The sequence below is a fragment of the Molossus molossus genome, unplaced genomic scaffold (assembly GCF_014108415.1).
Source record: "Molossus molossus isolate mMolMol1 unplaced genomic scaffold, mMolMol1.p scaffold_m16_p_11, whole genome shotgun sequence".
NCBI lineage: Eukaryota > Metazoa > Chordata > Mammalia > Chiroptera > Molossidae > Molossus > Molossus molossus.
This window is the reverse complement of record NW_023425346.1, coordinates 89,318,405-89,346,208: the sequence shown is the minus strand read 5'-3', so window position 1 is coordinate 89,346,208 and position 27,804 is coordinate 89,318,405. Positions and strand designations below refer to the sequence as shown.

Here is a 27,804-nt window from a genome sequence, read left to right as displayed (position 1 = left end):
CTTGTAGAACCTACTGTTAAGAAGTCCACTGCCTGAATACTGCTTTTTCCTACTAGCTGCTTTTCAGATACTCCTTTTTCTTTAGTATTCATAATGCTATATATTTGTGTGATTTTCTTTGTACTTATTGTGCCTAAAGCTTATAGGGATGCTTGAATCTGTGGCTTGATATCTTTTATTGGCTTTGGAAAATTGAGCCATTATCATCCCTCCTTTCTCCTCTGGGACTCCAATTACACGTCATTAGAAGTCTTCGTTGTGTCTCCTATGTCTCTTACACTCATTCGTTCCTTCTCATTTCTGTGCTTCTGGATTTTTAACAAATTTATCCTTCTAGTCACTGGTACTCTCTTAATCTGCATCGAAACAGGAACCAGGGCAACTTTGTGTAATCTTAGAAGCAGAAATTCACTTCCATGAAGACTCAATTTCAGCTAGCCACCTCCCTCTGTGACTGCCCAATTAACAAATTCCTAGATTTTTGACCAGATATAGCAGCTGTGTCATGCGACCTTTCTTCTGTGGCCAAGGGAAAGGATCTTCCTGGTAACCCCACTCAACCAAATGGAATGGAGATAAGCTGCTCAAAGAAAGAGATTTTGGGAGACAAAAATACCTTTCTGAAGAACATTAAGAGAAAGGAATAGATGACATAGGATAGGAAAAAAATATGCAGAATATGATGTCCACTCTAGAAACGTCAAAACAGGTTACTAGAAAACGTGGTTTGTTCAGAGTCCTGCACAAAACAGATGGGGCACTCAAATGGGGTGAGTAAGGAAGTTGCATAAAGGGACTAAGGTCAACAGTGTGGTCTGGCTGAGGGAAATCAACAATGGATGGAGGCTGCCAGAAGTAGGAACACCAGGAAGCCATTACTACCCTACAGGAATAAGAGAAGGGAGACATCACTAAATCTCAGAAAGAGGCGCTGTAGATACAGGAAGGAGCCTGCCTAACAGCTGTAGTCTTCACCAGAAGTCTGCCTGAAGCAAGACCGAGGAACAGAGGATATAAATAACACAACCCCCTTTCTTCTCATCTGCCATCTTCTGCAGAGGCATTCCAATTACTGAACCTAACTGGAAGCCAGAAACACGGAAAAACCCTCTGCTACAGCCCATACAGGGAGGGGATCTCCTGGAGCACAGGGCTGGGTGATAAGGTGAGATCTGAGACTCCCTTTTCTGCTTGTTGGTTCAGTGGCATAGGGGCCAAATGGCCCTGGTCCGGTAGCTCCATTGGTTGGAGTGCCGTCCCAATGTGCCAAGGATTACAGTTCGGTCTCCAGTCAGGGCACATGCAGGGGTCAACTAGCAAGTGCATGCACATATGGGTGGAACAGCAGGTTGATGTTCCTCTCTCTCTCCCTCAAATCAATATATTAAAAAAAAATGAACAGAGAACTCTGAAGGTTTCAATTTAATTAGAATCACGGTTGTGTTCCTTGATGCAAAAGTCAATTAAAAAGATTAAGATGAAGACGGAGGATTTTAGTCTATGAGATAGGTTAAGAGGGAACATACACGGACTAGGAGCCAGAAACCTAATTTTCAGCCCTGCCACAAAAGTATTTACTATTTCAACAGCCTAACTGATCTCTGTCCCCCACCCATTCATCTTTGACAATAAAAATTTTGTTACAAAATTGAGATCCACACACATTTACTTATAATTTAAGTAAGCAGAGAATCATACTAGGTACTGGGATTATGACAGTGAACAAAACTGTCAGGGGCAACTGTAACCCAGATTTTAAAAAAAAACCCCTAAAGTTACTGCTATTGGTCTACTGAAAGCTTGGCACGGAGCGCTACTCTGACAGTCTGCATGAGAGCCAGTGCTGAAGTACGGGGATGAATCTGTGCATAGGCCTTATAGAGCATTGAATAGATGGACTGAATAAAGGTGATGATGAAGGATCGTTAAATCATAATTTTAACTATTTCCAACTCTTAAATCCCTATAAACAACTTCACTTTTTATTAGTGTGACCAAACACAGTAGACTGAATAACTCATTCCTGGGAATCCTTGTGTGCAAACTGAAAAATGGAGAATGGTATGACATGCAAAATTTGTTCTGAAATTTTAACTTTCACCATTTTCTGAAGAAGCTGAGACAATGGTCAGACAAAACATAAAAAGTTAAGAGGAAGTATGTCTACCATACCTTTAGAAACATTAAAAAATTAACTGATTTAATAACAAGTTTATACAATTTGAACCAATGTAACCTTAAAGAAGTTGAACTGACAAAAACAAACGTATAAAAAGCTAAGACACACACCTAACCTGTAAGGCGTATGTATATTCTTATGTTAGATATCATTTGACTACTGAAAATTAGACGGATTTTAACTCCCAAGTCTTTTTTTGAGAAAGCAAAATTAATACAATGTAAATACTGACGTCTAATAAAATTAACAAACCACAGTAACTGTTATATAAATTAACCCATTTATTATAGGCTGGCAAGGTTTCAAACTGTGGAGCTTCTACTGGTCTTTCAGTTCCTTCAGTCTTCTGATGGCGGACTTGACAGTGACGGCAGAAGTGGTGCTGGAAAGAAAAACAAATTTGGTTCCAACGTAACATGAACCTGCTAATGAGTAGAGAGCTGCCTCATTTTTATATCACAATACTGACGATGGCGTCCTTTGGAGTCAGGTCTTCAGGCTCTTGCAGAGTGAGGCAGGCAATCCCCATCTGATTTCTCAGACAACAGAGGGTAAAAAAATTAACTTGGAAGAATGTCTGCAAGAGGCTGAGCTAAACTCATTAAAAGGGAATGAACAAAATCTCGGAAGAAACTAATAAATCATAAAATGGTACAATAATAAGAGGCATCAAGAAAACAATGTTTAGGCCCTGGCTGGTTTGGCTCAGCAGTTGGAGCGTTGGCCTGCGGTACAGAGACCCGGGTTCGGTTCCCGCTAAGGGCATGTACCTCGGATGCAGTTTGTCCCCGGCCCTGGTTGGTCGTGCGGGTGGCAGCCACTCGATGTGTCCCTTCACATCGATGTTTCTCTCTCTCTCTCTCTCCCTCTCTCTCCCTCCCGCTCTATCTGAACAAAAAATGGAAAAATGTCCTCAGGTGAGGATTAAAAAAAAAAAAGAAAGAAAACAATGTTTAGGGCAGCAGAGCATATGAAAGTACATTTTGGAAAGACAGCTGTAAAAATGACTACAAGAAGTTTTACTACAAGATTCAGAAGCTGTACCTGAAAACAACACACCCTACCCCATACCACCGGTACATGAATGCTAATTCATTTTACCAGCACTACCAAGAGCACACCCTACTTACTCTCCCTTCTGCTCTCAGAAAACCCTCCACTGGGTTTATATACACATATATAGATATACGTGTGTATAGATACACACATATATCTATATAATCACCTCAACAATTTCCAATTTTACAGCACTTCAGTTCCACACTGGCCAAATCACTTTACATAGAGACGGCTAGTGAACTGTGCAGCACAAGTGCAGACAGTGGCTACAGAACACCTGAGGCGTCAGGGTCAGCAACAAATTCCAGCTTCCAGGAATGAACACACGTAAGAGGCCATGCAATCAATACCAGCATGGAGCTCATCTCAGCAGTATCATCTGGCCTGTCAGGCTCACAAAGGTCCAACCAGTACTGCAGAGAATGGCAAAGGTGTGGCGGTCCAAATGCCTCAAGTTCCCACACACGGTAATAAGTGACTCCTTCATTTTTATAAGAACAGCTTGCAATGCTAGTCCAAGTTCAGTCTAAATTCAGTCCCACTAATGGAACTGTACAGTATTATGACAATACGGATAATGATGACTCCTAATGACTTAGAGGGGGAGTAAGAGAGAGAAACATCAATGTGAAAGAGGCACACACACTGGTTGCCACCCACATGACCCCAACTGGGCCAGGACAATCTGCAACCTAGGTACGTGCCCTTAGTGGGAACCGGACCCGGGACTCTGGTCCGTGGGCCGATGCTCTAACCCCTGATCCCAACTGGCCAGGGCTCTTTCTATTATTTAAATAACTCAAAACAAACCATTAACTCAAGAGTCCTGGAAAAAAAAAAAAAACTTTACTTCCGGTCTTCTGTAAAATTAAACAAAACCAGCCCACACAGTGTGAAACCGAGACTCCAACCGGTCCACACCGTCAGGGACACGGACTCACTTGTAGGTCCAGGCGCCGCCGGCCACTGTCTTCATGCAGGAACCGCAGTGCCAGATCCCCACCGCTCGTCTCTTCATCTTGGTCTGCAAAAGACAATCGATGTTCCCGATGAACCAAATTAAACATCTATCTTACAAACACGGGAGTCTGACTTACACTGGGAAATGAAAGGGGCGTATTTAGCGAGGTCATGTGTGTTTCTAATACCTGGAAGTTCTCTAATGCAAAATTTGCACTCGAGCTTGGTGATGCTGGCGGAGATGCCACAGGCCGCCCCACAGCAAACCTTCTGCTCACAGCAGACACACACGTATCAAATGGAAATCGCGAGCAGGCGCCGTCGACAGAACCAACAGCATCACTGCCCCAGAGCAGGTTTGCCTTAGGCTGGGGCTGTCATCACTCCTTACCCTTTGGGCCCCAAGGGGCTTTGCTTCGGTGAACAGTGTCCACGCAATCTACAGTCAGCAGCACTACGATCACCTTGCCGCTGACCGTGCACAGCTCGGCTCGTCAGCTTCACGAGCCCGCCGGGAGGGAGACCTCCGCTCCCTCTCCCCCCACCAGAAAACAGCTTACTTTGCCACAGAAGGAGCAGGTGTACTTGGCATGCTGGCTGATCTCGATTTTCTTCACCATTTTCCTGAGGGAGGCGCCATAACGGGTTCCGTATTTACCGACGATTCCGACCTTCTTGGTGCGTTTAGCCTGTTGAGAGTTAAGAAGGGAACCAGCCATGTTAGGACCCTGGAACCGAGGGCCTGGCCTCCCTGGTCCCAGCACCTCCGTAACCATCCCTCCACCCACCCGGCCCCTGCCTGTGACCTAGCTGCCCCTACTCCATCCCGGGGCTCCGAGGGCTCCCTCCATGGGGCCCGGATGGACCAGACCCCGACAAGCCGCCCCGCCCCCGCCGCAGTCTGCGTCCGAGAAGAGCGGCGAGAGCCCAGAGGCCGAGGACGCAGGGCAGGGCAGGCGAGCGGAGGTGGGTTAAGGCGGAGAAACCAAGAGAAGGACAGATGCGAGGGGATAGACAACTAGGCCTCCTCGAGACCAAGACTCACCATGTCGCCACTGACTAGGTTCGAACCCAAGAGGAAGCAGCGTAGTGCGCAGGCGCGGTTTTAGGCCGACGAACGGAAGTAGTGCGTGTGCGGCCTAGCTAGGATCTGAGCTCTATGGTCTGGAGGTTTCCTCGATCGCGCGGCCTTCTGGGGAGTGTGGCGAGAGGTCTCTCGGCCTGGTTTACTGTGATTCACAAATTGTAGCAACAAACTATCCTGGAAACACCTTCGCACGTCCACATTATCGTACATCTCCCAAATCCTGCAATGCAGGTACCAATTCTTCCATTTTATAGACAAGGGAAGTTCTAAGGGACTTGGCTGGCTCTTGGCTTAGAGAAGTGCTTAAATCTAGTGACTCCACATCGCGCTTTTTTCTACATGTATCTTCTAAAAGCGCAGGCCCTGGGCAGGAGGCTGGCGCAGTGGTGACTAAAAACCAGTGTACCATACTAATGTAAGATGTTAATAATGGGGGAAATGTAAGATGTTAATAATGGGGGAAATGTAAGATGTTAATAATGGGGGAAATGTAAGATGTTCATACAAGAACTGTCTGGAGTATCTCAATTTTTCTATGAATCTAAAACTCTACTGAAACATAAAGTCTAGTTAACACAACAACCACCACCCAAGGTCACCACAAGTCAATCCCATGAGGGCAGGGCCTTTGTGTCCACCTCTGCAGCCCAGGACTGAGCAGGGAGCCTGGTATGTCTGTGGTCATGGAAGCGTGTTGAATGGGGACATGGTATCTTGCATGGTATGCTAGTGAGAAGGGTTTGTAAAGGATTTACTTTGTCTGGGTCAATCCAATTACACCAGAACTAAACACAGCTTTATTTATTTATTTATTTATTTATTTATTTTTTATCCTCACCCGAGGACATTTTTCCATTTTTTGTTCAGGTAGAGTGGGAGGGAGAGAGAGGAACAGAGAGAGAGAGAGAAACATCGATGTGAAAGGAACACATCGAGTGGCTGCCACCCTCACGACCGACCAGGGCCGGAGACAAACTGCAACCGAGGTACGTGCCCTTAGCGGGAACTGAACCCGGGTCTCTCAGGTCCACAGGCCGACGCTCTAACCGCTGAGCCAAACTGGCCAGGGCACTAAACACAGCTTTAGAGATAATTAACCAATACTGGAAACTGAGGCCCATGGAGGTCAAATGACTTGCCCAAGGTCATACAGCTAATAAATGATGTATAGACCAGTCCTCTTTCTACTATGTCACATAATTCAAGCTGTTTTCTCAGCTGCGAAGCGAGTATTCCATACACGTTGTAAGGTTCTTGGGAGAATGAAAGAACTTTTATGAAGTACCTAGAGGGCATTTCTAAGTGATGTTATTATTGTAAAGATGATGATAAGACCTGATGGCAGTGTCTCCTGATGCTTTTCAATGCTGTTTCCTCTTCTGCCATACTCAAGGGACTACAACAGATCTGCTTTTTACTTTCCCTTAACACTATACCCATCACTTTTCTCCTTAACTTCTTTAACAAAATGAACCTATTACAGTCACAGCTACTGCCATCTGATGTCCCCCAAGGGAGTGGAATGTGCCCAAGGTCTCTCGATTCCATAACAGGCTTTATGTCTCCTTTTCCTCTTCAGGACAAAGAATAGCAAGGGGCCCAAGGAGCAAATCCCTCCTTCCCCAGTAGAGAAACACACTGCATTTCAGAGATGATTTCTGGAAACCTCTTCCCCAAAACTATGCCCTGCTCCCAGAAAACTATAAATTAAAACAAAAATATATTCACATTGGTGCAAAAGCAGACTAGTAGGAGTGTTAAAAAAAAAACAAACAAATACTTTAACATTCAGTCTGTGCCAAGCAGTGGGGTAAGCATGGATAAGTGGGTAAGCATGCCCAGCCTCGTGCTCTCCTGGGCTGGCTCTAGAGTCTACTTCAGGTCATCACTTAGAACATTTACCATCCGCCCCCCCCCCCCCATTCCCTCCATCAGTAAGAATGCAGCAGAATGGCTGAAAACGAGACACCCCATAATAGAAGGAAATTGTTCATGTTCAGAGCAATTTTGTCAAAACTGAACAGCTCTTTTTAAGCAGCAAGCCTGAGGATGTACAAATAGCACTCTCATGAAATCCGCTCTCAGTGGCTGCAGAGAGTTGTGCCTCTCATAAAATCTCAATTTGTCTTATCTGTGGGATAATAAATCTCATCCCTTCAGAGGACCATCAGGTACACAGATTGTTAACTGTGATGTGTATCCATAAAAGTCTCAGTAAAAATCTCTGGTGAGTCACCCTGCTCCTCAGAAGCACTCAGAATTCACTTTCGCCTTTAGAAAAATAAATAAAAGTCACTTCCCGAGAAGAGCTCTTTCAGCTGTTGAGTCAACCACTTCTCTTGGGGGCATATGGAACATTTTATCCTTCAGAGAAGTGTGAGCTGCGAGCATCATCCCACACTCAGCTCATGCTGGAGACAGGGTTTATTCCAGAGACCCAGGCTCCATGTTGGTCCTTCACTTCCTGCCTGAAGAACTCTTGGTTGCCCTTCACTGAAGTGTCTGGAGGCCATAGACAAGAGCAAAGTCTTAGCACAGAATTGCTAAGAACCTTGTGGTCCAAGCTCTGCAGGGAAGGGCTGACTCAGCAAAGGGGACCAAAGCTTACCAGGGCCAAGTCCTGGACACCTAGAAAGAATCTGATGTCTGAAACACATTCAACACAGATTCTTCCCTTCCTTCTCTCCACAGATTTACTTTAAATAAATTGTAGGGTTTTAAAAATGGTTTCATTGATTTTTTGAGACAGAGAGGAAGGGAGAGAGAAAGAAACATCGATGTGAGAGAGAACATCGATTGGCTGCCTCCTGCACAGCCCCTTCTGGGGATCACGCCCACAACTTGGGCATGTGCCCTGACCAGGAGTCCAACTGGGACCTCTGGGTCCATGGGACGATGCTCAAGCCACCGAGCCACACCTGCCTGGCATGTTGTCGTCGTTTTAATGGAGGTTTCATAGAGCATGGACACAGGCAGCACATCCATCAGGAATGGAGTTATTCTGCAATCCTTAAAAGAGGTAAGTAGATCAATATGAAACAATGGCCAAATACCTTATGTGAAATGAGCCATTTTCAATACAGAGTTTGATCCAGTGTTTGTAAAAACAAATTCTACATACAGTAGGTCCTCACTTAATGCCACCAATAGGTTCTGTGACCCTAAGTGAAACAATATTTAAGGAAACCAATTTTACCATAGACTAATTGACATGAATGAGTTAAGTTCCTACAGCATCTCATCAATGTTGTAACAAAAGGACATTGAACAAAACTGTTATTCAAAAACCTGTTGTATATTTCTATATAATTATATGTATTGGGAATATACCACCAATGGCTCCATCCCAAATTGTTTATATTAGTTATTATGTTTAGGAAGTAGGGCTAAGGGTAGAAAGAAGGAGAATATAGGACTTTGTCACTTTTTTACTTATACATTTCTAGATTAATTTTCACATCCAATTTGTAACAGTGAAAAAGAAGCCACTGCGGAGCAGTATATAAAGGAAGTCTTCAATAAGCAGTGCTGAGATAACTGCATATTCATATGGGAAGAAATTAACCTTGACCTTACCTCACCCATGTACAAAAATAAACTCCAGGTAGATTGTAGATCTAAACATTAAAAGCCAAGCAATAAAGCTTCTGGAAGGTATTATATTCATAACCTTGGGATCATGGTTGCACAGGTGTTTATTTTATATTTTGTTAAACTGTCAATTTGTTTTGTGTATTGTATTTTATCCCCCCAAAAGGGCATTAGAAACAGAACAGTACCCGGTACTCAATAAAATCTAATGGGTTGGGGAGGGTGTGTGTGTGTGGGGGGGGGGGTGTGAATGTGAGCAGGTGTTGCAAAATCAAATAACTGTTGGCTGTCGTAATACCCAGACTGTGACTCACAGGCTTCTGAGCGCTTTCTGCTGTGCTTAGGAATCCATTTCCTTCCCTGAGACCCACAGGAAAACACAAAGCCAGAGTAAAACGTAGGTGTGAGAGTGCTCCGATGAAACCCTGTTAAGCTTCCAAGCCATTTTTTACCTGAACTTGTAAGAAATGAGAGGATGGGGTAAAAAATAGTTAGGCTTCTTTTTATCCTCTTTTCAGTTTATATTTCACCAAAAAAGAGCTTCAAAAAGCCTCAAGGTTCCAGTAGATAAGAACACACAGACTAGGCAAAACCCAGGAGCCCATGGCAAGGGGGGCCCCTCCAGCTCTGCTCCCCAGCTCTCCCTCTGACCTAGAAAAAGGCTTGTGTGGAGTCAAGAAGGAAAAGACATGATTAATTCAATCATCAGTTCATCACGGTTAACAGGACCTTCCTGACGCCAGGCCCTAGAGGCAGAAATTAACCACGGTCACTCAGGGAACAGGACCCCATTTAATGACCCTGGTGAGGGAGGCAGAGACAGTGCCAATGGACTGGGGCGGGGAGGGGGGGCAGAGTTGGTGGCAGGGACAAAAGTGGGATGAGATGGGCCCATTTTCTTCATTCCAAGCGACATTTCCAGAAAACACAGCAGCTGCTGGGAGGTGTGTCTGGGCTGCAAGGTGCAGAAGGCAAAGGAGTCGGTGTGGAAACCCTTCCTCACCCAGGTCTTCAGTGGTCTCTGCAGCCAAGTGTCTGTGACGAAGTCGCACAGGAATGGCCGGATGGCTCGCAGTAAAATCAGAGGCACATTTTGAATGGTGTACCTGAACATATATAGGCCACACGATATAAATAAAATTTGCTTTGGAGGCCTTCAGGGATGAGAGAAGACAAAATTTTAGTGATTGTATTTTGAAATGACAATATTTTGAATAGGTTGGGTAAAATAAAATATTGATTTGATCCTTCTTTATTTTCTGAAATACTCTACTAGGAAATTAAAATCACCTATGTGGTTTACGTTATACTCGATAGTGTTGCTCTGAACCGCAGGTTGGCAAGCTGGGTCTGTCTGCAGGCCAAACTCTGCCCACTGCCTGCTTCTGCGTGGCCTGTGAGCTATGTATGATTTTTGCATTTTTAAGTGATTGGAATAAATCGAAAGAGTAATGATTTGTGACACATGGAAATTATATGAAATTCAGATTTCAGGGTCCATAGCAGAGTTCTGTCGGAAAAGAGCCGTAACCGTCGTTTCCGGGTTATCTGTGGTTATTTACGCAGCACAGCAGCAGAGCCGAGCAGTTTCAGCAGAGGTGTCCTGCTCGTTAAGCTCAAGCATTCACTACTGCTATGCACAGAAAAGACCTATCGACCCCTGCTCTCAACCATACCTCCTGTTTTTCTTTCTAGGATGTGTGACTATTGCCTTCCCCGTGATAACCTCTGAAAGACGCCCACGCTCCCTCTGGCGTCCGGCGCATCATCGCAGCACCTAGAACACTGCCTGGCACGTTAGATGCTCTATAAATATTTGTTGAGTCAATCAATTTTAAAACTTCACATTTTGTGGGCTGTGGAGGAAGCAGCTCGTTATTTAAAGAACATGAATTACCACTCCTACAACCTACTGTCTCTATTTCTCAACCCAGAAACTGAGGTTAACTAGGACCCAAATCCACACTATGAGGTTGGGAAGGAAATGCTGTCCTTTGGCTTGGAAACTCACTGAGATTGGAGACTGGCACCCCTTTAATGACGAGAGTAGCACAGGCTTTACAAACAAAAGGTCCATTTTATTTTAATGAATTCCATGATTTTTCAATGCTTTTTCCCCCTTACAGGGGAGAGGTAAAGCTGTCCCAGTTATCAAAAAATTCAAATCTCCTTTTCTTCACTGGACTGCCCGTCAACGTGCTTTCGTCCTGCGAGGCTCCCACGTCCTGGGAACTACCTCCAGACGTTCCTGAAGCACTTCCCGGGTCAAAGGCCTCCACTGCCTCCAGGAGCTCCTTGTCACTTCCGTCCTCCTCGAAGGACTTCTGGAACAGGTCGTAGATCGTCTGCTGCTTTGGGTCCTTCAGAGAAAGAAAGGAAAGATGAAAGGAGCCAGGCCACTGGCGGGTGAGAGCACACACCGGAGGGCGCACAGCTCACGTGGCAGGCGCTGCGTGATGGCGTGCAGGCCCGCCCTGTCAACTACTCATCGCTGGAGCAGCAGGACCCGCCTGGCCCGGAGGGCTGCACGGGCCTCTTCCTCTCCTAGAGCGAGGGGCTGGCACAGAAGGAGTGCTGGGTGGAGTGGGGAAGCCGGCTACCTTGGGCTGGCTTCTGTGACTGGGCAAGTCTCACTGTTGTGCGTGCCTCAGTTTACCCCTCTACAAAATGGGAGGCATTGAGACTGCAATGCAGCGGCTGAGGGGAAATAAGTTCTATAAAAGCAATGCCTGGTTTTGAACACTCCTCGTTCTTGCGGGGGACACGTGCCGGTGGCAGCCCTGCTACGTGGTGTTGCTATGCTTTTTGCAGTGATTCAACCGTTGCCACAGGGAGTTTTCTAAAGGCCTGATGGAAGGGGCAGATGTGGAAGCCCTGGTCGTATGAGCATCTCGGGGGAAGGGCCGAAGCAGGAGAAGTCAGTGCCATCACTCGTCCATGAAGGACGCACACATGGATTGAACTGAGAATGACTGCAGATCATCATTTCAGCTCCTGGGCTGGGGGAGGTCCCAGGAGCGGCTCATACCTTCCTGCTGCGGACCCAAGGGCTGGCAGGCAGCTTAATGCCTCCTTCTGCCCCAGCGGTGAGAGCCATGTGCAGCTGTTACCTTGTAGATGTAATCAGTGGCTTCTGTCATTTCTGAAAAATTGGCCTCAGAAACCCCAGCTTCACCCAGAACTTTAATCTTCTCTTGGATCATGGGCCTGAGGGGGAGAAAGGAGCTGCAGTGAATCCAACCTGCACAGAACCAAGACTGATGAAAACGGGACCACCCTCCTTGTTCGCAGCAGGACTGACACGCTTGCTGTTCCACATCTTTGTGCCTCCCAAGGCACAAGCGCCCCCTGAAATATCTGCCTCCTCTCAACTGTGAACCAACCAATTTCGAGCTCGTAGCATCAGGTTCAAAATTCTTTCTACTGGAAGATGTGTAGGAAATGTAGGCTGCCTCATTGCAACAACATTCTGAACCTCGTGTTGTTATGAACTGCCCAATTAAACCCCACCACACCGAGTGACGGAAATAGTAACGAGCTGCACGCACTGCAGAGCTAAGACCCTCAGTCCAGAGGCTGGAAACAGATAAGTAATGGAAACCGAGATAATCAAGAAAGTATCAGGAAGGGGGAAATGGGACTGGGAAAGAGCATTTGGGGATGTTTTGCTTAGGTAAAAGACACGAACCCCCAGCTGTGTTAATGAAGCGCTACGTGGCCCAGGGTGAGCCACTCTGTCCTGACGCACATTATAAAGGGGCAAAGGGGGCTGTCACCCTGTCTCAGCAACTGCCTCCAGGGCTAGAAACAGTGTTTGACACTTTTGATCTACATTTCATCACAATCAGTTCTCCTCCCTGGTCTAAAGCCAGTGGGGAAGGAGCCACACCCTTTACTCCTGCATAGTTTCCTCGTGCACCCCACAGGCCCCCAGTGAATGCTGGGAAGGAGCTGAACGTGGCCATGATGAAAGTGGGAGGAAGCCCTTAGCAAAAGCAGAAGCCCGTAGGGAGCAAAGGAAATACATCATCAGTGTCCACCCTTGCTCAACCCCAAACGCTGGGCCAGCGGCCGGCCGTACCAAAGGTAGTCGTCAGCCGTGCCTCTCGCCACCAGGTAGTGGATGCCCACGGAGTTCGACTGTCCAATGCGGTGCACCCGGTCCTCGGCCTGCATCAGCACCTGCGAGGCCCGGGGATCAGGTGGATGTAGGTCAAGGCCTGAAGCAGCTCAGCCCACCACAGCAGGCAGCCCCTGGCCCCCATCCCCCACAACCCTTCTTCCTCAAAGGGCTTCACTGATGTGTTTCATGGTGGAGGCCCCTTGAGCCTCTGCCTACAAAGGACATGTCACCTGGCAAAACACAGACCAAAGAGAACACCAGTTGGGGAACTGAACCCACAGCAGAATAGCTGCAGAAGGCCTCTCTGTGTTGGGCATGGTGCTAGGCCCTGTGGAGGGGGAGCGAGCTTCAGCTCTGCCATGAGGCTGCGATGAAGGGCAAATGAAGGACACTGGCACATTCCATTCTTCTCTCCGTGAAATAAGAACAGTTATCTCCTAGCTAAACCAACACACTGCATCAAAGGCAGAGACTATATGTGATGGGGATAGGGTGGTTTTCATATGGTGGAAGCCCTAAAAGGAACAATGAAAACCAGGAGCACTGTTTCCATGACAAAATGCATTCCCCCCGAAGTCCACCCGTCACTAAAGCAGGCACCATGCACGGCAAGTGAGAGCCGCACCACGTGAGAACACGCGAGGGGGACAGGAGCTCAGGAGAAAATGCTGTGAGCCCAGACAAATGCCTTCAGTCTGCTGTCACAGCCCTCGCTGAGAGGTAAGGCCAGTGGGTGCGATGACCACGTTCAGGAACACCCACAGCAGTGGGTTTTGGCCCCAGTGGTAAAAGCAGCTCAGTGACGGTTAACAAAAGGGGCACAAGGTGGAAAGCCAGAGGCCTGGGCTACGGCCTGGTGCTGCCACGTGTTCCTCTTTGGTGACAGCTGTGCACCTATCTGCGCCCAATTTCCTCATAGAGAGATGACTTCTCAGATTCCTTCCAGCCTTCTGAAACGTCAGTGTTCCCACCGATAAGATGGAGTGGATATTACCATGTAGGAGGTTGTTGCGAAGACCTAAGAGCTAGCTAACAGAGGTGTGAGGCCTCACTTCTAAGTGAAGACTGAGAAGTGGAGTAAACACGCTTCTGAGGGCTAGTGGAAACGGAAGTGACCCTAGGGACAGCTCACAGAAACCTGGTCTTCCCCACCGACACCAGCTGCTTCCTCCCTGCAGCCATGAGCATGCCCAGGGACTTCAAGTCTCCTCGTCCCTTACCCCTGGGTTCCAGAACAGCTCGGCGAACACCACCAGGTCGGCGGAGGAAAAGGTGAGGCCCATGTTGGCGGCGGTGATGGACAGCACGGCCACGGCGTGCCCCTGGAACAGCTGGAACTGCTGGCACAGGTCCTCTCGGTCCGCCGAGGAGGTGGAGCCATCGATGCGGATGTGCTGCACCTGCTGCGGGAACAGGAGGGAAGCGAGGTGGGCCCCGGGACAGGACCATGCTGCGGCTCTGGCTCCGGCCCGGCCGCACCACCAAGCTTGTCACGGCGTACCGCTTTGGGGGCTCCTTGTCTTGCCTCTCCTTTCTTCTCAAGTTAAAATCTGTGTTGAGATCATTGTAAATTCACCAGTAGTTTAGGCAATAATGCACAGGGGCTCCTTGTGCATTTGCCTGGTTTCCCCCAATGGTGACAGTAGGTAAAACTATAGCACATGGTCAGGACAAGGATACTGACTTTGATACAATCCACTAATCTTATTCAGAGTTCCCCAGTGTTACTTAAACTTGTGTGTGTGTGTATTCTATATAATTTTGTCACCCATGTGGCCTTTTATGTTATCAGCCTTCACAGTCAAGATATGAACAGTTCTAACCCCGTAAGGATCCCTTTTAGTCCTTTTTTAACCACGCTCACCTCTCTCCTGCTCCCACCCACATTTCATTCCAAGCCTGTTATGTAGATGGAGTCATTCAGTGTGTAACCTTTGGGGATGGGCTTTTTCACTGGGCATCATTCCCTGGACAGTCATCCAAGCCACTGCACTCACTGGTAGCTCATTCCTTTTCCTGGCTGAGTAGTATTCTGTGGTATGTATGACCACAGTTTAGCCATCCACCTTTGGAAAGACATCTAGTTCTAGTTTTGGGGATGATACAAACGAAGCTGCCAGGTACATTCATGTACAAGTTCCTGCCTTAACATATGTTCTCATTCCCTTGAGGTAAATGCCCAAGAGTCAGCGGCCAGATCAGCTGGGTGCTGCCTACTTCAGCTTATTTTCTTTCAAGAAAAATTTAAAAATGTTTTTGAATGATAAAGACAAACATTATAAGGAAAATAAATATTAGTACTATTACCAATCTATTTTTTCCTGTCACTCTTTTCTCAATGTATATATGTTTTAAATAAAAGTTGTATATCCTGCCTTTCTCTAATAAACATTAAAAATAAACTAAACTATTGGAAGTTTTCTGAAACATGACTTTTAATCACTGTATAATATATCATTATGCAGCCACAGTATAATTTAACCATTCATCTATATCATTACATTTGGGGGTTTCTAATTTAATTAAAAAGGATGGATTGGCAAATGTCCACAAGAGGTGGATAGGTAAAATATCATGGTCTATGTATTCAGTAGACTATCACTGAGCAATTAAAAAAAATGAACTGTTGACACACACGGTAACATGTATGAATCTCAAAACAGGTTGAGAGAAAGAAATCAGATGAGAAAAAAAGTACACACTGTGTGAGTCCACATATATAAAGCTCTAAAAATGCAAATGTATCTTCAGGGACAAAGAGCAGGTCATGGTGGCCTGGAGACGGCACAGTGGGAGAAACAGCAAGTGTTACAAAGGGCAGGAGGAAACCTCTGGGCTGACAGACGCGTCCACTACCTTGTTCCTTACCAACCAGTACACTTCCAATATGCGCAGTTTATCGCAAGGTAACTATGCCTCAACAGAGCTAGTGAAATAAAAACTTCTAAAAGATGGTCAAAATAAATCTGTTTGTGGATCTTTGCCCCCATCTGGTCACTTCCCCGGACTACACTACTAAAAATCAAAGTACTATGGCGAAAGGGAAAAACTCCATGTAAGGCCCCTAATACTATCACCAAATTACTTTTCCCATAAGTACTACGGGCACGTCCGGCTCACTGCTGTTATCAATAGTGAGAAATGCACATTCTCAAAACCTCTGCAGATTTAATAGGTTAAAACAAGTATCTTAGTTTAATTTTCATTTGATTACTAGTAAAGTCAAATTTTTTCATATTTCAGATTCTTAAAGGGTCCAGTGATCTCCACAAAGTTAAGAACCTATGATCTACATCATTATATTTTATGGCTGAGTGGCCTATTGTTTATCAGTACACCTACTATTGAACATTTAAGCTTCTAATTATTCAATATCATACATAACAACAGGGCTAATATTCTTGTATATAAATCTTTCTGACTGGTCTGGTTATTTCCTTAGGATAAATCCCTAGAAGAAAAATTTGGAAAAATTAGCATGTACATTAAATAATTGCCAAATTTCCCTGCAAGGGAAAAAAATAGGGGTACTGAATGTATTAAGAGAACCATGATTTAGCTGTGTATGTGCGTGACAGAACGCATCCCTGTTCAGATGATCTGACTCTATTCTTTCCTTTGTAATTTCTCTCATTTTTCCTGGGGCCAGAGAACTGTCCTGAAGTTTGCACATGGCCGTGGGTGGTTATCAAAGCCACCGTGGCAGTAGCGAGGAGGAACAAAAGGACAGAAGAGGATATTCACACAAGTACTCGTCTCCGCGCAGGAGAATGATTTCTGCTACCTCATCCCCTGTCCATTTTCTAATTATTTACCCAGAATGACGGAAACCTCCCGGGAAATGTTCCCAAAGCAAGAGTCTTGGGACATGCGTACGGAGCGTGGAGGGAGTTCATGGCAGCACCGGGAAACGTGCTGACCACCTGTGGGTCTACGGGCAGGAATACTGCCTCAGGAAGGCTGCAGCACTGTTTCCGGAACCACCTCGCACTCTGTGCTGACCTCAGCCTGCTCAGAACAACTCAGCAGCCACACAAACACTAAGAGCACCTGGTGTGGCATTTCGAAGGGAGCTTACCTTTCTCTCAAGCTCTTTAGTAATTGCATCCAGAACCACCTTATGGTGTGCAAATACCAGAAACTTCTCTCTTCCACTTTCCAGCAGGTCCAGGATATATTCACTGCAATTGACAACAACAACACAAATGAAACATGCACATCCAGCTGAGGCTAATCACTGAAAAGTGACTGTGCCTGTGGCATTCACCTTCGGGGTACGGCCCTGCCGGCCCCTTCTCCCACTTCCCCGAGAGCTCACCCCTCTCCCTTCCCTCAGGCCAGGTCGCATGAATAGAAGCAAAATTAGGAGCTGTGGGAAGCAAGCCTTCTTCCCCCTGTGTGCAGCAAGAGTTCTTCCATACTTCTTAGTCATCTCCCAGATACAAATAAATGGAAGTATCCTTGTTTTATGTATCTCTGATATGTTACTGAAACATTCTTATTACATGGGATCATGAAGATAATTAACAGTTTCACTTTGGCTGTTACCATCATTATAATGTGTTTTCAATACAAACTAAAGTGTTGTCTATAGGTCTGAAAGTGCCTAAGCAGGGTATTAAGGGATTCCTGGCATTAATCAAATTCCTAGATGTGTGATATTGAGACCTGAGCAATAACCCTGAGAGACGGTCAGGGAGCGCTCTCCAGCTCCTTCCCACGCTACACTGCCAGCCACAGGGCCAGCAGGTAAGTCAGTGCGAAGTGAATTCTTTCCTGAGGCGAAGGAATACGGGGGAAGGACCTTATTTGTTTGGTTTTTATTCCCCTTTTAATTTACTTCTCTGCTCTATGCACTGTGTTTTTTCTTGACTTCCCACCCTTATCTTGAGCAGCTCCCCAAGGGCTGGAGGGGAGAGTCACCCATCAGCACGCCCCGGAGGCTTCCCCAGGACTAGCACCCAGCAGAGGGTCGATCCCAGTGCAGGGCACGGCTCCTGCAGACAGCTGGCAGGTGAGCTTCTGGGGACAGAAGAACCGTGTGCTCTGCCTGAGGCCGTCCTTACCAGGAGGAGTGTTTGGACAGAGAGCAGACACCGCCCTCCTTAGAGCAGGATGAACCTCAAAGGTGTCCCGTGATAAGCAGGTGGTAGAAAGGTAAGTGGACTGTACTTTAAACATCTAAGAATTATTTTCAAACATCACTATGGCCAGCCAGGGTTTGAATTCAATTTGTGAATCATTGGCACTAAATTGAATCTACTTTCATTAGTTTGAGAGACATAAAATTTGCCATGATATAAGCAAAAATGTTTATTGCTACAGTATTAAAAAGTCACAAGGCCATAAAATTAACTTGGCCAGTTCATAATCACCACAGGCCCCAGTACTCCTCAAGCCCCCCCCCCCTCCACCGCAGACCCCTTCACTCTCTGCCCGTCCTCACGCCCCAGCTCCCAGGAAGGAAAGACCCGCCTACCACAGTAACCTTCGTTTTTGTACTGAAAGATGCCCACTAAAATGAAAACAGACAACAGCAAAGAAAAACTAGCAGAGAAAATTAGAGTTTAAAAAATTTACCATCTTAACCATTTCTTTTTTCCCCCCACTATCTACTGATTTGAGAAAGAGAGAAACATCAACCTGCTACTCTGCCCATCCATGCATTCACCAGTTGATTCTTGTATGTGCCCTGACTGGAGATCGAACCCACAACCTTGGTGTATCAGGAAGATGCTCTAACCAACTGAGCCACCTGGCCAGGGCTGAGTTTTAAGATTTATAATCTACTTCCAATTAGCTACGTGACTCTCAGGTCCAGAGGTTTCCATGAGATTTACCCAGTTTCTGCATTTAGAAAACAGGGCCAATATGACTTATTCTACTGATTTCACGAAGGGGCTGTAAATGTGAAATGAGTTAACAGACACGAAAACTGTTGGAAACAGTGAAGCACGGTGTAATTTATAATGAAACTTTGAAAAGTATGTATAAGATGTTATAAGCCGAATGCCTGTGCCCCCCGCCCCCGCGTAGATGTGATGGTATTGGAAGGAAGGGCCTAGGGGTGACGGAGCTGGGGCCGGCATAGAGAGAGCCCGAGGGCACCGCTGCGGAGGACCCAGCGAGGGGACGGCTGTCTGCAGCCCGAAGAGAAGCCTCCCCAGACTGAGCGTGCTGGCACCTTGACCTTGAACCCCAGCCTGCAGAACGATGAGAAACATCTGCTCTTTAAGCCACCATCATCTATCATTCTATGGTATTTTTGCTACTGCAGCCCGAATGGATGAAGACAAGGTATTACCAAGTTTATTTATACGGTGGCAAAGTGATTAGATTTATAAATTCTAAGGAAAATGGTTGGTTCTAGGTCCAGCACTCAACACACAGGACAGAGCACCACATCCGGAGTTCAGGGCTCGTCAGTGTCGGAAAGGAAAGCGGCGTGCCCGCCAGGCGGGCGCAGGAGAGCGGCCAGCACCCGCAGCCCTGGCGGGGCGGACGGAGAGCCTTAGTTTGAAGGACACAGTGAACTCGGTCGGGACACAGGCTGTGGGGAGAGCTCGTGAGGCGGAGCTGGCGGCTGAGCAAGAGGGCGGGGAGGCCGTGTGTCTCAGTGGATCCCAGATCTCGGTCCCCACGGCCCACCTGGCACTGCTCAACCCACCAATTCATTTTCATTGAAATTTAATCACTTGGACCAGTATCCTGCTACAGTCTCACATGAATGTCAAACAATAAAAAACAAGGCAAACTGCACGTCATTAGAACTGCCCCCAGTTTCTACCACAGTGATATCTGAATGTGAGTGGGTTTCTTTAACAACGGCAGACAGTTGAGGTTTTTTTAAGTCAGTGAATAATAGAAATTATCACTTCAGATTTAGTTTATAGGGAGGATGGAGAACTCAGTGTGACAATGGCCACTGGCCCACATCTTTTGAACGAACTTTGAGATTCTCCTTTTTGTGGGCAAATAATGGCTGAAACTTCACATCTTTGGAGAAGACCAGAGAATCACCATAAGGCAGCTTCTCGGTCTTCCACAAAACCCCAAATATCCACAGGCTAGCGAGCACAGCTGTAGCAAGAGGAAGACGTCCCTGTAGTGTTTGGGGACCCACCCTCCTCACGAGTGACAGCAGCTCCAGCCCACTGGGGCTGAGACGGGGTCTCAGGGCGGCGCTCCAGGGGCCAGCCTGCTCATGCCTAGTGGGCGGTGAGGCTGAGGTGCCCTCCACCTGATATTCCAGGCGGCTGTACCTGGAGTCTCTGATCACTTCCCACAGCAGTAAAACCATTGTGGCAGACTAAGATAATGTTTCCTTTCACAGATGAGAGAGAGAAGTCGGCACTCAGTGACCACTTACATGACACATGGGATCTTAGCTTCCGCTGTTCTGTTGAAGAAGAGAATGAGGGCTTCTCTCTGCTGGCCTTTCTGTGGAAAGACAAGTCGAGGGTTTAGGCTCCCACTCGGAGGACTCTGAGCTAAGCGGACGTACTTGTCGCAACTGTGAGCTTTACAAACCCTCAGGTTTTAATGCCAGTCGCCGGAGATACGGCACAATGGCTACTCCGGCTCCCTCTGGGGACTGCTGTGAGAATCCGAGGAGGCAAGGAACGAGAACACTCCTGGGAGAGGCACTTCGGGTGGAGCTGCACTAACATGCCACGCTCAGAGATGGGCTGAAACGCAGCCTTGCTAAGCATACCTATTTACCAGGCCTGGGGACAACCTACACAGGACATCCCGGCCCGTGGTCTTTCCTCCCCACTGTCTTCTGCCAAGCTGTTTCCACACCCAAGTGACAAAGCTCACTCCATCGAAGACCTGCTAAATCAACCGTCGTGTCATCTCAAAGCCATTACTCATGTGTTTTGGGCCTGTCTCCCACATAAGGTAAATGATTTCCCAGGAGGAGAAGCCATGTTTTCCCTATTATTTACATCTAATAGGGAAAATAAATCCCAATAAAGAATGCTAACACAGGAGATGCTCAAATAGTTTCACAGCATAAGGTAACCAGTACTGTCACTCTGGGCTCCCAGAGAGGGAAGACACTCTCACCACCACTGCCGGGCAGCCGGCCCTCCCACTCATAAAAGTGCTGCCTGGTCAAGGAGCTTCTTGCTTTCAAGAGTGTCTTTCCTCTAGATCTCGGTAAGAAAGGAGAAAGGTACCCAAAACCACAGGAACACGTGGGGGCTGACAGGGGATGGGCCCCCTGCACCTCTACAGGTGTCCTGACAGTGCAGGCGCTGTCCCTCCCACCGTGGCAGTAGTCCAAGCTAACAACTCCAACCTCCTAGAACACCTGCTGAAGACGTGGCTCGGGGGCAGTGCGTCTCCACTTGCTTCTCAGCCACAGGCCCAGGCTCCAGGGCAGTGCGTCTCCCCTTGTTTCTCAGCCACAGGCCCAGGCTCCAAGGCAGTGCGTCTCCCCTTGTTTCTCAGCCACAGGCCCGGGCTCCAGGACAGTGCGTCTCCCCTTGTTGCTCAGCCACAGGCCCGGGCTCCAGGGCAGTGCGTCTCCCCTTGTTTCTCAGCCACAGGCCCGGGCTCCAGGGCAGTGCGTCTCCCCTTGTTTCTCAGTCACGGGCCCGGGCTCCAGGGCAGTGCGTCTCCCCTTGTTTCTCAGCCACAGGCCCGGGCTCCAGGGCAGTGCGTCTCCCCTTGCTTCTCAGCCACAGGCCCGGGCTCCAGGGCAGTGTATCTCAGCTTGTTTCTCAGCTACAGGCCCAGTCTACTCTCTGAAGAGGCTCTGAACACACACACAGACTTTCGCCTGTGGACAATGAGCTCACAAACTTCACGAAGTCCATTCGTGCACCCTCAAAGGGCCCCCTGCTGCAGGACAGGCCCTCTAACCTAACGTGGTCCCTAGTAGGGGGACAAAGCCAGGCTTCCCTGTGATGACCTCACCGCAGCACATCTGCAACCGCCCCCCAGGCATCTTCAGTCTCCAGTTTTACCTCTGCGTCCTTCGGACACTGTCATTACTCTCACCAGGGCTATCCCTCCCACCTGCGCTCACTCCACACTTGCTAACAAGAAAGATCACGGGTGAACACACAGGAGAAACAGTGAAAGGCACTTTCAGAAACTTGCCCAAAGATTTGCCACGTAGAGCTGATGCAGATGCAAGGAAACAAACACCTTTACTGCACATGGTTGGTGGGATGGCACCCTGGCCGACTGTTAGGGAGTGCCCTGTGAGTGCCAAAGGGAGCGCCCTGTGGGTGTGTGCCAAAGGGATCGCCCTGTGAGTGTGAGCCAAAGAGATTGCCCCGTGAGTGTGTGCAAAAGGGATTGCCCTGTGAGTGTGTGCCAAAGGGAGTGCTCTGTGAGTGCCAAAGGGATCGCCCTATGAGTGCCAAAGGGATCGTCCCGTGAGTGTGTGCCAAAGGGATCACCCTGTGAGTGTGTGCCAAAGGGATCGCCCTGTGAGTGTGTGCCAAAGGGAGTGCCCTGTGAGTGCCAAAGGGAGCGCCCTGTGAGTGCCAAAGGGAGCGCCCTGTGAGTGCCAAAGGGATCGCCCTATGAGTGCCAAAGGGATCACCCTGTGAGTGTGTGCCAAAGGGAGTGCCCTGTGAGTGTGTGCCAAAGGGAGCGCCCTTTCAGTGTGTGCCAAAGGGAGTGCTCTGTGTGTACCAAAGGGAGCGCCCTGTGAGTGTGTGCCAAAGGGAGTGCTCTGTGTGTACCAAAGGGAGCGCCCTGTGAGTGTGTGCCAAAGGGAGTGCCCTGTGAGTGTGTACCAAAGGGAGCGCCCTGTGAGTGTGTGCCAAAGGGAGCGCCCTGTGAGTGTGTGCCAAAGGGAGTGCTCTGTGTGTACCAAAGGGAGCGCCCTGTGAGTGTGTGCCAAAGGGAGTGCTCTGTGTGTACCAAAGGGATCACCCTGTGAGTGTGTGCCAAAGGGAGTGCTCTGTGAGTGCCAAAGGGATCGCCCTATGAGTGCCAAAGGGATCGTCCCGTGAGTGTGTGCCAAAGGGATCACCCTGTGAGTGTGTGCCAAAGGGATCGCCCTGTGAGTGTGTGCCAAAGGGAGTGCTCTGTGTGTACCAAAGGGAGCGCCCTGTGAGTGTGTGCCAAAGGGAGTTTCTGTGTGTACCAAAGGGAGCGCCCTGTGAGTATGTGCCAAAGGGAGCGCCCTGTGAGTGTGTACCAAAGGGAGTGCCCTGTGAGTGTGTGCCAAAGGGAGTGCTCTGTGTGTACCAAAGGGATCACCCTGTGAGTGTGTGCCAAAGGGAGTGCCCTGTGAATGCCAAAGGGAGTGCTCGGTGTGTGCCAAAGGGAGCGCCCTGTGAGTGCCAAAGGGATCACCCAGTCAGTGTGTGCCAAAGGGATCACCCAGTGAGTGTGTGCCAAAGGGAGTGTTCTGTGTGTACCAAAGGGATCACCCTGTGAGTGTGTGCCAAAGGGAGTGTTCTGTGTGTACCAAAGGGATCACCCTGTGAGTGTGTGCCAAAGGCAGTGTTCTGTGTGTACCAAAGGGATCACCCTGTGAGTGTGTGCCAAAGGGAGCGCCCTGTGAGTGCCAAAGGGATCGCCCAGTGAGTGTGTGCCAAAGGGAGTGCCCTGTGAGTGTGTGCCAAAGGGAGCGCCCTTTCAGTGTGTGCCAAAGGGAGTGCTCTGTGTGTACCAAAGGGAGCGCCCTGTGAGTGTGTGCCAAAGGGAGTGCCCTGTGAGTGTGTACCAAAGGGAGCGCCCTGTGAGTGTGTGCCAAAGGGAGCGCCCTGTGAGTGTGTGCCAAAGGGAGTGCTCTGTGTGTACCAAAGGGATCACCCTGTGAGTGTGTGCCAAAGGGAGTGCCCTGTGAGTGCCAAAGGGAGTGCTCGGTGTGTGCCAAAGGGAGCGCCCTGTGAGTGTGTACCAAAGGGAGCGCCCTGTGAGTGTGTGCCAAAGGGAGTGCTCTGTGTGTACCAAAGGGATCACCCTGTGAGTGTGTGCCAAAGGGATCACCCAGTGAGTGTGTGCCAAAGGGAGCGCCCTTTCAGTGTGTGCCAAAGGGAGTGCTCTGTGTGTACCAAAGGGAGCGCCCTGTGAGTGTGTGCCAAAGGGAGAGCCCTTTCAGTGTGTGCCAAAGGCAGTGCCCTGTGAGTGCCAAAGGGAGTGCTCGGTGTGTGCCAAAGGGAGCGCCCTGTGAGTGCCAAAGGGATCACCCAGTGAGTGTGTGCCAAAGGGATCACCCAGTGAGTGTGTGCCAAAGGGAGCGCCCTTTCAGTGTGTGCCAAAGGGAGTGCTCTGTGTGTACCAAAGGGAGCGCCCTGTGAGTGTGTGCCAAAGGGAGAGCCCTTTCAGTGTGTGCCAAAGGGAGTGCTCTGTGTGTACCAAAGGGAGCGCCCTGTGAGTGTGTGCCAAAGGGAGCGCCCTGTGAGTGTGTGCCAAAGGGAGCGCCCTTTCAGTGTGTGCCAAAGGGAGTGCTCTGTGTGTACCAAAGGGAGCGCCCTGTGAGTGTGTGCCAAAGGGAGTGCTCTGTGTGTACCAAAGGGAGCGCCCTTTCAGTGTGTGCCAAAGGGAGTGCTCTGTGTGTACCAAAGGGAGCGCCCTGTGAGTGTGTGCCAAAGGGAGTGTTCTGTGTGTACCAAAGGGATCGCCCTGTGTGTGCCAAAGGGATCATCCTGTGAGTGTGTGCCAAAGGGAGTGCCCTATGAGTGTGTGCCAAAGGGATCGCCCTGTGTGTGTCAAAGGGATTATCCTGTGAGTGTGTGCCAAAGGGATCGCCCTGTGAGTGTGTGCCAAAGGGATCACCCTGTGAGTGTGTGCCAAAGGGATCATCCTGTGAGTGTGTGCTAAAGGGAGCGCCCTGTGAGTGTGTGCCAAAGGGAGCGCCCTGTGAGTGTGTGCCAAAGGGAGCGCCCTTTCAGTGTGTGCCAAAGGGAGTGCTCTGTGTGTACCAAAGGGAGCGCCCTGTGAGTGTGTGCCAAAGGGAGTGTTCTGTGTGTACCAAAGGGAGCGCCCTGTGAGTGTGTGCCAAAGGGAGTGCTCTGTGTGTGCCAAAGGGAGCGCCCTGTGAGTGTGTGCCAAAGGGAGCGCCCTTTCAGTGTGTGCCAAAGGGAGTGCTCTGTGTGTACCAAAGGGAGCGCCCTGTGAGTGTGTGCCAAAGGGAGTGTTCTGTGTGTACCAAAGGGAGCGCCCTGTGAGTGTGTGCCAAAGGGAGTGCTCTGTGTGTACCAAAGGGAGCGCCCTGTCAGGGTGTACCAAAGGGAGCGCTCTGTGTGTACCAAAGGGAGCGCCCTGTGAGTGCCAAAGGGAGCGCCCTGTGAGTGCCAAAGGGAGCGCCCTGTGAGTGTGTGCCAAAGGGAGCGCTCTGTGTGTACCAAAGGGAGCGCACTGTCAGTGTGTACCAAGGGGAGTGCCCTGTCAGTGTGTGCCAAAGGGAGCGCCCTGTCAGTGTGTGCCAAAGCCTTCAAAACACACCAACCCACCCTGGCCAGTGTGGCTCAGTTCGATTCCCAGTCAGGGTACATATCCGGGTTGCGGGTTTGATCCCTGGTTGGGGTGCATGCAGAAAGCAACTCATCGGTGTTTCTCTCTCCCAACTGATGTTTCTCTCTCTGTCCCTTCTTCTGTCTAAAATCAGTGAAAAACAAACAAAAATGCCCAACGCTATGACCTAGAAACTTACTCCTTAAAATTTACCCTCATGATATCATTGGATGCACACAAATTCACATGTAAGCTACTTGTCCAGTGCAGTTCAGAATAGTTAAACAGTTGAATTAACTATAATATCCAACTAAAAATGGCTGACAAAATTTTAAAATAACCATATCCTGTTTAAATATGTTTTAAAAGAGCATTTAACAACACGGAAGAGTATTCATGATATAGTATTGTAACCTGTTTTGTTCCTCACTATATGTATGTTTATAGGATTACAATTCTGCTTTAAATATATATTGCTTATTACAAACATAGGTTTTATATATTTACATATACAACTATATATAAATAACACATTTTAAAGCAAAATATACATACACTCTATTTTAAAAATCCAAATAATAAATGCTAAACTTAGGTGATTGAAAAGGTGAATCTTTTTTATATGTAGTAATAAAACATGTTTAATAAATATTACTTATTATAAGTATTTTCCTTTACTTTTCAGATTTTATACAATAGACATCTACTGAATTAGAACTCAATAGTTTTATCTTAAAAAAAAAAAAAAAACACAAAAAACTGCCCAACACTGGGTAGACAGAATCCTAGTCCATTAATGATCTCATTTCTTTTGCAAGCCACAGGCCAGGAAATTTTAAATCACCTGCATTTTTGGTTCCTGTCTCCTAGACTTTTATTAAATTAGACCTCCTGGGGCTTCCCCTTGCTTTTTCTAGGCTGGAAATGTGCATGTGCTGTCGAAGGCAGGGGGGAACTGACACCGTCACCAGGAAGTCTGCACGGCCTGGTTCCACGTTTCTGCTCTTGGTCTTGCTGATCAAAACACGGCCTTAGACAAAAGATGATTAGAGCCAGCTTTTCTTAGCCTGTGAAAAGGTATCTACTATTTCAGCTGAGAATGAGAAAAGGCTTTAGTTATACATTATATTTTACAAATTGGATGTTTTACCTTGACTTCTGTGACTTAAAGCTTTTTTAAAAAATGTCTTCCTCCAGATGGGAAGGTGTGAGGGAGCAAAATAAAAATCACTTCTTGACGGGTCAACAGTGCTTTGCTGGAGCCACCGTACTGTACAAAACTGCAGGAGAGCCTGGGCCCAAAGAGTAATTATAAAAATGGGGGGAGGGGCTTCTACAGATCAGAGGGCCTCCTTATCTGGCCCAAACCATGGAACCAGGATTCCCCATTTCAACTCCCCTGGCTCAGGGTTTCACAGCTGCCCAGGGTTCGGAAGGGGTGTCTCCGGCCATCTAGTCCAGCTCCCAGGGGACAACGGCTCCCCTTCCTGAGTGAAGTCAGGCTGGTGCCAAATCGGTGGCTTCAGAGTAAAAACAGTTCTGATGGTCAAACCGCAAAGCTCACAGACTTGTTTCTGCGTGGATTCTTCATTATAAAAATGAATGTACATGAAAGAACACAGAGGAGAACCACTTCCAAGGGTTCATCTTACTCTCAGGAAGAATGTGGTATCTGGCTTCAGCATCACGCTGAGGGTCTCCGTGGACTCGCTTCTCTCAGGGACAACTCCCTTTCCCAGGGCCCCGTGGCAGCACACAGCAGCTGTCTCGCATGGGCCTGGAGAGCTCGAGGCTCTTTCTCTGCTGGATCCTTGAAGAATCACACTGCAATTTAGCCTTCATTTTCATAATCTGCAAAATACCATTAAGACTCTGGGATGCTGAAGAAGCAGAGATGCTAATCACCCTGCAGGTGGATTCTGAGCAGTCGGCGTTTTCCTGATGGATTTTTCCAGCACCAAGCCCATGAGGCAGGCCACGGCTTCCGTTTTTTAGGTAAGAAAACATCAAAATATCCCAAATAACTTAAGGGATTTGAGTAGTTACCAGAGTTACAAAACACCCGGCATTGTGGTTCCCATGGCTCAGCCAGTCAATTCCACGTCCCTGCCATAATCTCGGAAATAAAACTCTCAGGGTACATCTGAAATCACTGAAAGAGCCACTCACCTAACCTGAGGCACTGTGCAAGCCGGCGGGAAGTTTAAAGATGCAACCAAACCTTGCTGCACTAAGTGTGTGATTCCCACACATCTCTTTTTGACCACACGGCACAATTCACAGTTGCCTCCTGGCCAGTTAATGGGACTTTCTATTTTTTTTTTTTATCCTCAACCGAGGACATTTTTCCATTTTTTGTTCAGGTAGAGTGGGAGG

At 48.1% G+C, this 27,804-nt stretch overlaps 2 protein-coding genes across 3 annotated transcripts in view; both read right to left on the bottom strand.

The window, feature by feature from the left end:
• Positions 1-2,436: 2,436 nt before the first annotated feature.
• Positions 2,437-5,301, bottom strand: RPL37A (ribosomal protein L37a). Its single transcript, XM_036255042.1, has 4 exons — positions 5,244-5,301; positions 4,759-4,887; positions 4,180-4,262; positions 2,437-2,561 (listed from the first exon to the last, which is right to left on the bottom strand). The coding sequence occupies exons 1-4, from the start codon at positions 5,244-5,246 to the stop codon at positions 2,498-2,500; spliced, it is 279 nt and encodes a 92-aa protein (XP_036110935.1). The 5' UTR covers positions 5,247-5,301; the 3' UTR covers positions 2,437-2,497.
• Positions 5,302-10,953: 5,652 nt separating this feature from the next.
• Positions 10,954-27,804, bottom strand: part of SMARCAL1 (SWI/SNF related, matrix associated, actin dependent regulator of chromatin, subfamily a like 1) — a 56,612-nt gene continuing 39,761 nt past the window's right edge. For both annotated transcript variants that reach the window (XM_036254285.1, XM_036254284.1), the window contains exons 13-18: positions 20,369-20,439; positions 17,078-17,180; positions 14,220-14,402; positions 12,958-13,058; positions 11,987-12,083; positions 10,954-11,236 (exon numbers count right to left, since the gene is read on the bottom strand). In XM_036254285.1, the coding sequence (XP_036110178.1) occupies positions 10,997-11,236; positions 11,987-12,083; positions 12,958-13,058; positions 14,220-14,402; positions 17,078-17,180; positions 20,369-20,439 (795 nt within the window). In that variant the 3' untranslated portion in view covers positions 10,954-10,996. The remainder of the gene's footprint in view (positions 11,237-11,986; positions 12,084-12,957; positions 13,059-14,219; positions 14,403-17,077; positions 17,181-20,368; positions 20,440-27,804) is intronic.